This window comes from Rhyacophila brunnea, unplaced genomic scaffold (genome assembly GCF_057557595.1).
Source record: "Rhyacophila brunnea isolate RB1 unplaced genomic scaffold, BYU_Rbru_1.0 scaffold_1, whole genome shotgun sequence".
Lineage (NCBI taxonomy): Eukaryota > Metazoa > Arthropoda > Insecta > Trichoptera > Rhyacophilidae > Rhyacophila > Rhyacophila brunnea.
This window is the reverse complement of record NW_028232751.1, coordinates 38379299-38391144: the sequence shown is the minus strand read 5'-3', so window position 1 is coordinate 38391144 and position 11846 is coordinate 38379299. Positions and strand designations below refer to the sequence as shown.

Here is an 11846-nt window from a genome sequence, read left to right as displayed (position 1 = left end):
AAGTATTCTAATAATGTCACTGTAATTGATTTTGCTGGATTACTATTAATTTAATCATAGATTGTCTATGACCACAAATGTTTTCTCAAAACAGAGAAATTTTATCGGGTACCTTTTTAAAATTGTATTCTTTAAAATCCAGTGTTGTGTCTGGACAAGTGCTGCCCTAATTAGAGATAAAATGCCCCACATTAACTTTAGTCTGAGTTTTATCCTATATTATTTCTTCTCGGCTGTCTTAAAAGGACAAATGCGATGAAAACAAATAATACCTTTAACAGTAGTAGAGTAGTTACAAAGAAAAAAAAAATCATTTCCATTCATAAAACGTTATCATAAAAGTTGTATCTATTATTGGCATTCCTACTTTTATTTGCTGTTCTTTGCAGTTTTGCATTTGCCTAAGTAGCATACGACACACCTACCTCCATAGGGGACGTAATTTCTTAGAGAATGCTGCAGAGATCAAATAACATTTGATAAAAAAAACAAATCAAATTAGGTACTTAAAAACAATTCAAAAAAATCATCTAATTTCTGAAAAGTCATTTAAGTGAAATTGATTTCGTGAACCCATAACTGATTAGTATTAATTCCTTAGCAGTATAGACCATCCAGGTCCATCATTCTCTAGGGGCCTTCACCTTATTTTTTTCTATGACTAGACACAATTAATCCTTTTCTACATTCTTTACATAAAAAAGTGTCATTTTCATATAATCTTTTAACCCTAATGTGCATTTTTCTATTCAGCATTTTTCCTTGTTTTTTCATTTCATTGAAATCATTTTTATACAAATGAATCCTGTGACAACTTAACCATGTTAGTTTAAGGACAGTGTGAGTTGTTTATTTATTTTTGCCAAAAAATTCTGTAAGATATGGTTGCACATAGTTGGTTCACAGTCACTTTGAAGGTATTTGGAATGGTTATTTTTAAACATGATTTTAGGTAACAAACTGACTTTAATGTTTGTCTAGCAAAATTAATTTTATTTATAAAAAAAACTAATTAACTGTTGTCTTTTTTCAGCCGAAACCATTCAGCGAATGTTGGCTAACTTGCCGGCCAAACGAGCTTCGAGACAAATACTAGACCTGCCATGCCCTAAAATTAGAGGCCATTTGAAGAATGACAAACAAACTCATATAATTCGTAGAGTTCTTCCATCTAAATCCAATTTACAAAGACAAAAAGTATTAAGCACAACAGTTATCACTACATTAAAAAGTGGACTCGGTAAAAAAGTAAGACGAATTACCAGATCAGTTGCCAATAATATGCAAGCATTGAGACAAAGGAAATTTCTGATGACCACTAAAAAAGAATTTCAGCCAAATGAAAGTCCAAAAAGAATACTCAATACAAAAACTGAAAGTCAAACTGAGGATAAGGATACAGATACATTGAAGGAAATTGCTGTCAAAATTATGAATGTACCCAAATCACCTAGTAAAATATGTCCTAAGCGTAAAGTATCACAAATAGTCACTAAAGAAAAGGAATCACCACAAATTCAACAGGACCAAGAAAAGTCTTTAGCCGAAGAGAAACATACAAGAAACCGTTCTAGAATTTCAAAAAGTGAAATTTCGTCCGGTCATGAAGACAACACAGTTAATGAGAAATTTAAGAAAAAAACTAGGGCACTCAGGACTCGTCCAGATGCCACCAATAATGTAATTGAGCCTACAAAATCAACTGAAATCCAGAAAAAAAATGATATTCCAGCAAAACAGTTGATAAAAAAACCAAATAATAAATTACAGAAGCCGATTAAGAATAAAGAAGAAAATATAGTTGAAAAGGAAACCAAAGAATCAGAGGTAGCCGATGCAGAAAAACCTGCAATTAACGAATCTACTTCAGATGATTTGGTGGATATTTCCAAGGTTGACGAAACAGAAAGCCTTCCACTGCCTAAAATAAAATCTAAAAAACCCAAGAAAAAAGTTAAAGGATTTCCGTTAAAATGGATATCTAGCAAAAAAGTGCGATTGACTAAATCAAAGCATAAATTAAAAAAGAGTGAAAGTGATCATTATAAAACGGGCAATAAAGAGCCTATTATAGAGCAAGCAGATCTACTAAAATCTGCTGAAAATGAAACTACAGAATCACCTTTGACAGCGAACATGAAAGAGGTTGAAGTAGTAGTGAAACAATGTGCAGAAAATGTTGAAATACCACTAGCAAGTCCAATGGCACAACCCGACATTAAAACAGTTGATTCACCCACTTTGACATTATCCAGTGATGATAAGATTACTGAACCATCTGTAAATGATTTGAAATTGTCTATGAATTCTTTACCTGCACAGAACTTAAATCCTTTTAGCCACATTGAAAATTTGCCTATCATAACACAAACTGAGCAAATTTCTGAAGCCAGTTATAAAAATGTGCCAAGTGCGAATTTTCCCAGTGTGAATAACAATCAATCAACCAATTCTGGAAATAGTGATAATCACAAACAATCTCACCATGTATGGAAATCTAATAGTACTCAATTCCAAAAGGAACTCGACACGGATATTTTAAATATGTCTAAAAACAATTCGACTGCGTCATCCACCTCATTCTTGCAACTAGAGAAAACGGTTGTACCGAATAGCATAATTGAACCTAGCAGAATGCTAAATAATGAGTATCATATAATTAATGATAAAATTGATAAACCTCCTTTATATCAACCTCAATTATACATCTTGCCTAATGAATCTGAGAGTAGTAAATCATTTCAACTTGAGAATGTTGCGAATATGAGACACAGCATGTTTTCAAATTATCAGAATGATATAATTTTTGATAACGAATCGAGGTCAGTTGCAAAGGCAAAACAATCAAAGTCAAAACGTGGATTAAATGATTGCATAGCTATGCTTAAAGGTAAACTAATTGAAAAAGTAAGTCCACCTGAACCAACATCAACATTTGAGAGCGCACCTTTGAATACTGATATGGATTATTCTCTAAATGAGGACGATAGTCAACAGCCATTAGATTTATCTGGCAGAATACCCCAAGCGGAAGATTTATCTTTGAAAACCTCTGCAGCTCTATCTTCGCATCAAAAATATTCAAAAAATAAGTCCAGCTCATCAGTACCGTTTTCTAAAACTACTCCTACTAAGAGTTCAAAAAAACCCGTTTTTGATCCAACGTTAAGAATACCACAATATTCTGTCAATCATGTGAATAAAAGTAACATTGTTTCTGTTCGAAAAATGTGTGGTGGTTCGACATTAGAAATCACTAGAAAAATAACACCGGACTTTTCGATTCCATCTTTACTAATTCCTGATCGAAAAATGCATTCTGATATTTTACCTGAGAGTAATTTAAAAAGCATAGATTTGCCTCAATTAAGATATGGACTATCATTGTTGCAACCAACTTTGGTTGACACTATTGAGAAATTACCACCAGACCAACGAGAAGAGATTGTTAAAGCTTTGCCACAAGTGTTTGCTAGAGCGGTGGAAAATCTTCAATCAAAAAGAAATGAGACATCTGTGAATACTATACCAATAAGTTTTGACAGTAAACAATCAAATCTTCAAGCAGATACTTGTGATAGACAGAATCTTACTATCACACCTGTAAGACCTTTCTCACCCCAAAATGTTAACATTGATTTCAATGTTAAAGTGGTAATCCCGCAAACTTCAGAAATATCCACTCAAACTGTACTTTTGAACAAAGAAAGTGTTGTAGAAAAATGTTCCACAGAATTTGAAAATGTTAATACTGACTTATTTTTAATTGATCCTGTCACTGGAATGATAACTGAAAGAGCAAAGGTAGAAATAAAAAAATCCAATAGTGTTTCAGTTTCTGATACTGATATAGTTCCAATTGAAAATGAAACAAGGATACATAAAATCAAGTGTCTTACTGAATCAATTGCTGAAGTGATTGACTTAACTGAAGAACCATCAAATACTGCTATCAAAGATTTTCCCAATACATCGCCCAGTGCTGACAAGAAAATTGTGTCAGATGATTCTATGAATATCACCATTCAAGATAAAGCATTGGAGGGCTTACTCAAGAGGGACACATTAACTGAAAAGACAATTGTGGACACAGCGAAAATGGAAAGTGGTACAGCTAGCTTAAGAGCTGTAAGAATTAAGTCTGCAACTGGAAAACGGCCTATTGTTGATTTGCCCCAGACTGAAGAAACAGTATTGATTGATTTGAGTGAAAACCAGGAGGATATAAGTAAAGAGGATCTACCATCAACTGTTGTGAAAAGCCACATAAGTGACAATACTGAAAAATCTACTGAGCCAATACACACACCGTCATTTGTTGAAAGTACTACTCCTTCCAAAGACATTTGTAACGAACCTATGGCAAATGATCAACCTGATAACAATCTGCCGACTGTACACGTTGAAAATCAAGAAAAAGAGCCTGCAATCCAACAGGATGAAGTTAGTAGCACACAACATTCCACAGTAGATGAGAATTCTGATTGTCAACTTGTTGAGACCATCGTTACTAAAGAAAGTCACTTCGCAAAATTGGAACCTACAATAACAGCTGATGTAGCTAATAAACACGATAAACCCAATGAATCAAATGAATCAATTGAAATAAGTGTAGATATAAATAAACATGTTGACTTGCTTGATGAAAAATTAGATTCATCTATAGAAAACCCACTTAAAAAGTCTAAAAGAATTCTTCGGAACTCGCACAAAGCCGAGTCGTTGGTTGACAAACCCGCTGAAAGTGAAATAGTATTGGAATCAGCGGCTCTTCCATCCAAAAAAAGAATTGTTACTCCAAAAAAGGTTAAATCATTGTCAGTAAAATCATCAGACGGTGAAGTACCATTGAATGATGATTCAGTTAAGATAACCACTGACTCCAATAGTGCACAAAACTATGAAAAGTCACCAATTATTAACGATGATGTCTGTCTTGATGAACCAACTAAAAAATTGGAAATGAGTCCCATGTCAGAAAATGTACAAAAAGTATCCTTCAACAATCTTTTGATGGAAGAGAACAATACAATATCAGAGACTGCTCTTACCCCATCAAATGTCACTGAATTTCAATCTGAATCTAAAAATTTAGGAAAGGATGTAAAATCTCAAGCTACAGATGTATCGAAAGTTGAACTTGGAATAAAGGAAGAGACACATGTGAGACGCAGCTTACGAAAGAGTAAAAATAAATCTCATTTGAAAGACACTATTAAGAATCCTGCGAAAAACGTTACAAATATTCAGTCTTCCGAGAGTTGCCATGATATGTATTTAAATCCAGATGTGTCAGGGTCCGCAATTATACCAGGGGAGTCATGTAAAGCAAATCTTGGTAAATCGGACTTGTCTAATAAATCTGATGATTTAAATATCCCTCCTATACATGAGTACACAGAAACCATAATTTCATCAGGAAATGAAGAGTCCGATGATGATATATGCCTCGCAGTTGTTGCAAAGAAAAAGTTGATTACCAAAGCATTTGAGGACAATGATGACTTACCCTTATCTATGGAAATTACATCTCTTTTGCCTTCACACAGAACAGTTACAGCATATCCTAAGAAAACAATTAATCAGCAAAATGAAAATATCACAAATTTAGATGAACCTCAAATGATTACTCATATGAGTCCAGAAAAAGTACAATTGAGAAAACTTACTGAAAAGACAAAAGCTGATGATACTACTAATATATCACCAACACGGTTAACAAGAGCCCAAAATTTAAAACATGAGAAGAAAGCTGTTATAGAGACACCAATAGAAGATAATGTCCAGTCTTTGGAAGAAATACCTCTGACTGAATACGTCGAAAATATTAATCTTCCAGATGATAACGATTTCAAAAACAATAGCTTTCCTTTAAAAAAACGGAAGGTAATACCGCCAAAGACCCAATTGATAGCAGATGACACTAAAAAACATGAAAGTATTCGTAAGTCAGGTAGACTGTCAGTATATAAAGAAAGATCCTCTCACATAAGTGATGATAAAATCGCTGTAATAAATTCAGTGAAGTTGAGTGATAACGGGCATCTAATCTTCAAAATGCAAAAGGAAAATGATCTCTCTACTGAAAATAATGATATTACTTCGGTTTTGCCTGTACAAGCCTTAGGCAGCATCAAGAAAACAAATGTCAAGGTGGATAATAAAAAATTGGATAAAAACAAAAAGTTAACGAAAAATAAAGACTTGAGTAATAATGATAATGCTCAAATTGATGATGGTTTGCATCTGGATTTAAAAAATACTACAATAGAATCAAATTCACCAGATATTACCGAGGAAATTTCTGATAAAGAGAAGGCTGTAATCCTATCTAACAAAAAATCTAAAAACACGAAAGGAAATGAAAAAAATGCCGTAATTCTATTAAAGGATAATTCGACAATTTCAGTCACAGAAACTGTAGTTTTCACTCAGAAGGTGGCTGAAGATGAATTGAGTCTTGATAAGCTAAGTGCTAGTATTGTGGAAGATGTATGTACCAAGGAGGAAAGTAAACAGATGGTTTTAGATGATGTAGTCAAACCACAGGAAGATATATTTTTCACAAAAAAAACCAGATCATCAAAACATTCACTCTCTGGAAGTAAATTAAAAGCAAGCCCTACCGTTGAAATTGATTCTGACAAATGTACGAAAGAGATAGATAGCAATTTGAAAACACATAAAAAGGTTTTATCGAAAGTATCAGCGAATAATGAGGATTTACCAAAAAAATTGACTCTAAGAGATTCACCTCGTTTAATCAAGACTACAAAGCTTAAGAATAATGCGGAACCTCCAAGCCAATTAGAACATGACACATTGAAGTCTAACAGCAATATTTCATGTAATACTGAGTTAGTTGGAAAATCTGTAGACCAGCCTCTTCAAAAACATATTTCACATAAGGTAAATAGAAAATTGAATATGTCCTCTGACACTGACAGTGATAATTTATCAACAAAAACCAAAACTAAGAATGATATCAAAGTTCAGGAAAATAGAGAAGAGAATAAAAAACGTAGTTTGAGAAACACTGAAAAACTTGCTAAACCAACAGTTGGTAAAAATGATGTTTATGAAATTGAAACTGAAGAACTGTCTAATAATAATATTCAGGAAAATATACCTCTTTCTGAAATAAGTAAAATATGTCGGCTGCAGAAAAAACAGACTGAAGAAAAATGTAACGTTCTCGGTGATACAAGTGCGAGCACACCTGCAGAAGAATCTCCCGTCATTATTTTATCACCAAGTAATAGGAAATCCACTAAAAAGGTTAAATCTCATCAGCTGCCAGTGGATGATTTAGATATGTTAACTAATTTCAATCGTGTCAATATTGTGAGCGAACCTAAATCACTAAAAACTACTTTAATTGATGCTACAACAAATGAATCAACATTGGTTGTATCGGAATTAAAAGAAATTAATCCTCCGAATGAAAATACTGAGTCAAAAAAAATAACTAAGGCATTCAAGAAAAATAAATCTAAACTGCCACAAATGTCTGCAGAAATCGAAACTAAAATTTTAACGGAAGGACAGGTGCCTGAGAAAACTTTGGTTCCTCAAAAAAATATAGGCAAAAGAAGAAATAGCAAGCCTAGCAGGTCTATTTTGCCAATGAATGAGTCTTCTCACTTTTTAATAGAGAATAGTTGCAGAAAAGAATTACAGGAACCCAAACTTGATATAGATGTAGTACCACAGAGTATCGTTGAAGATAGAGTAATGAATATTGAAAATCGGAGTAAATCTAGACTGGGCTCAAAATTGAAATTAAAACCGGCAAAATATAACTCTACAACAGAAGAAGAGATACGTGATGAACTCATTAAACTACCAATGACACACAGTGAAACATCAATAATCGAAGATGGGATTCGAACAAGATATAATAAAGAAAAAAAATTAAAAACGAAACAAAAAGATTTAGTGACACTTAGCAGTGAAATAACAATCATGGAATCTTCCTTGCCAAACAAACATGGTCCAATTGAGACAGATGAAGTTAGCCATAATGAATCTGAGACTGATGGCTTAAAATTACCTTCATTAAAGGAACTAGGATCTAACAATGAAATTGTTAATATTGACAAATCTTTACAACTTGACACCTCAGATGAAATGCAATCTTTTAAAGTGTCTAGCCAGTCTATCACTGCTGATCAGAGTACGCGTGGTACTAAAAGTAAAAAGAAAAAGAGGGGGCAAAACAAGCTTGCGCCAACTAGCGCATTAATAAGTAAAAATGTTGAAGGATCCTTGATATATGAAGAAATATCTGACAATACAATGAAATGTCCTATCCAGAATGTGACGCTATCAGAGAATAATGCCACTTTTAAAATTGATAAACCAACTGTGAATAGTGAATCTGAGGCATGTAAATTAGAAAAAAAAATTGTAACAGAAATTGATGAACCTGTAATATCTAATATTTCGAAATTGAAGATAGGTGAAAAATTAAAGAAGAAGAAATTGAAAATTAGTAAGAGTGCGAAGGTTCAAGATGTTCATGTTGAAAATAAAACTACCAAAAATTTATTTCATTCAAAATCAATAGTTAACTCTATTGCCATACCCAAAACTTGCCATGTGGAGTTGGTTATGATGAAAAGTGACCCAAGGAATGAAGATTCAAGTCACTCAGTTGACAGAACATCAAAAGAGGGTTCTAAAATAAACCTACACGAAGATACCTCTGACCTGAAACAATCATCAAAAGAGACAGAAAGCAATAAATATCAGAATGTACTAGATATGCAGAAAAAATATACACTGACAAATGATTCCAATCCACAACAAGATAAACCAGATATTTCAATACCTGAAATGCATAGTTCTGATAAAAAAGTTAGTTCATCCAGTAAAAGACATTCAACCTTGAGAAGTGATGTAATTAAACACACTCAACTAGATGATTCTAACAATCAAGTAGGTGTTTCCACTATTGAGTTGAATTCTGAATTACCAAATTTATGTGTGCAAGACATCAAAAAATCTGAGAAACTGGGGACCATTAAAATTGAAACTAAGAAGAATTGTTCTATAAAATTATTTGCTCAGAAAGACTCTGTTCGCCAAAATCAGGAGGCCAATAAAAAATCAGTGGATTTCTCTGAAGCTACTAATATAAAAAAGCTTCCTGTCCAAGCCCGAAGAATTAGTCATCGTCGACGCACACTTGCCAGCTGTGAATATATTGAAAATACGGATAAAGGAAATGATGAAGATTCATTGTTACAAGATAAATATTTAGCAGACTTTGGTATGTTTACTGAGAAGCGACCCAGAAAATCAACAATCATGGCGATTAAAAAAATATCTCAAACTTTCAAACCCGATTCCAGTGATACTGATGACTTAGATGTACAATCAAATTTAAGTATGTTGCGCCGCAGCAGCAGACCTCAAAAAAAGCGATCGAGAAAATCTTCCTTGAGTCATGATGATATTAGCTCAGATAAATCGATGACAAAGAACGATCTAGATGCAGATACCAGTACATTGTCCGATAAAGTTACTGATATTGATACCCAGGATTTACTATTAAATGATTCATCACAGGAAAATTCTGAAGATCACATTTCACTGAACAAACTATCGGATACTTTAAAAGAGTCTAAAGAACAAAAGCTTGAGTCGAACTACTGCACAATTTGCAAGAGAAAATTTAGACGACCTGAAAATCTTCTAAAGCATAAAATGACATTAATGCATATATCTCGGTTATCTGAAATAGAAGCCCAAGACATGGTACCTAACTGTAATGTGGAAGAGAGAAATGTTTCACCTGTAAATTGTTCACCAACGTCAACAGTTGAATGCTCAAAATCCAATTCTTCCATTTCAAAAATTAATGATAATCCCAGTAACGATATCTACTACAATGAAGAATGTGTTCCAGTTAATAATTCAGCAAAAGCTTACAAGAGTCTAGCAGAACGTAAAAGTTTTGAAAATGAGAGCTCAGCATCATCAGCTCAAAAAGACAACAGCAGCCCAACTTTGCAAGAAGAGACTAAAGCCGTAGAAGAAAAGGAAGATTTTCAAGTAATGATTGAAAAGAATGAAGACTTACCATGGAAGAAATTGAGTCGTGATGAAGCATTATTTTTTGAGTGTTGTAGCTTGTTGAAAGAGTCTGATACATCAAGAAAACAGTCCAAAGTGTTGGATGTCTTCAAAACTATTACAAAAAGTTCCAAGTATCCATCACCTAGTAAAAATAATTTAGAATCTTCTCATCATACAATAATGACAGCTAGTTATGATAACTCTGAACAAGAAGGTATTACCAATCTTGATGACGACTCCGAACTACAAAAACCTAAAGATTTATCAAACGATTCCTCGTCAGAGGTCTTGATAAAAAATAATGCAATTGTCCAACTTGATCTATCAATACCATCAGAAGCATTCCCATATGAGTGTGATAAAAATAGTGAATTTGACAATGATTGTGAACAGAAGAAATGTGACTCTATTGATGGCATAATTGAATCCCTCTCAAATTGTAAAGAAGTTGAGGAAACCGGTAGTCCAAATGTTATTAATTCCTTTAATGCCATAAGTCACGAATCAGACAAACTTCAAGATATTGATGGCACAGTATACAAAGAAAAAGAAAGTTCATTATCTCTTAGCTCATTCATCACAGAAAAACATATTGATTGCTCTGAGCATGATCCATATTCTGCAGAGTGCCTGATGGCCCGTAACAACTCAGATGAGTTTTCTGAAAATGGAGACAGTATAATATCTAACCAAGACACTGTGCAGCATTCCATTGAAAGTCTAAATAAGAATATATATTCAGAAAAATCAACAGACTACATAAATCAGCTCAATGAATTTGAAGATAAATTTGATAAGATCAAACGGAAGGCTCGTGAAAAGGCACAAGCTGCCCAAGAAGCGATGGCAGCTGTTTTGACACCGAGACTGCATTCCAAAAAATCCAAAAAGAGAAATCACTGCAAATCCAGGTACAATATCAAACATATTTATTATCATTTGTTATGGTTAAGTACTTCATAGGTATATTTAGTAATTGAGATGCCTAATAACAAAAAAAATTATAATATTATAATGATCTTTTAACTTATAAAACAGCACAAATCATAAGATAAAAAATGTTTAAAACCCTATTTATTGTACCTGATTATTTAAAATTTAAATTGATATCAATTTATATTGCAATGTATAATTTTATTTTTCATATATTTATTGCAAAAAAAGGGATATCAGCTAATAGAAATAATATGGACATATTGTTCTAATCTGAAAGGGAAATATGATAGAAACGATAATACAGAAATATTTAAAGTACAAGTAAAATATTAGATTTAATTCAAAATACAGTTTAGGTAATATGTGAAACGCCTAGTTTCAAATCCCCCTAAAACGGTTTTTGAAATTTTTTGAGTTAGATATGTATTTAGATGGATATTTTTGTTATATATATGAAGTATTATTGATTTATATTAATAAAACGCAATTTTTTTTTGTACTTGTTCCACTTTTTTATTTAATAAATTTGGACCCATTTCGTCCTCCTCGAAGGGACATTTTCGTTCAAATTTATTAAATAAAAAAGTGGAATAAGTACAAAAAAAATTTGCATTTTATTAATATAAATCAATAATACAATGCAGTTCCACCATGTATTGACAGTTAACACAATAAAAGGAACTTATATGATGGAAAAAAATTGAGCTTTAAAAAACGTCAAAAACCGTCAATACGTATGATCAAAAATAAAATTAGGGTATATTTCAAAACCCGCTAAAATGGTTGGGTGTGTTTTTCAAATACCCCTAAAATGGATAAGCCAAAAT

At 32.8% G+C, this 11846-nt stretch overlaps 1 protein-coding gene across 3 annotated transcripts in view; it reads left to right on the top strand.

The window, feature by feature from the left end:
• Positions 1–11846, top strand: part of LOC147079751 (uncharacterized) — a 134155-nt gene that overhangs the window by 113810 nt on the left and 8499 nt on the right. For all 3 annotated transcript variants that reach the window (XM_085943933.1, XM_085943941.1, XM_085943948.1), the window contains one exon: positions 1034–10994. In XM_085943933.1, coding sequence (XP_085800059.1) covers positions 1034–10994 — 9961 coding nt within the window. The remainder of the gene's footprint in view (positions 1–1033; positions 10995–11846) is intronic.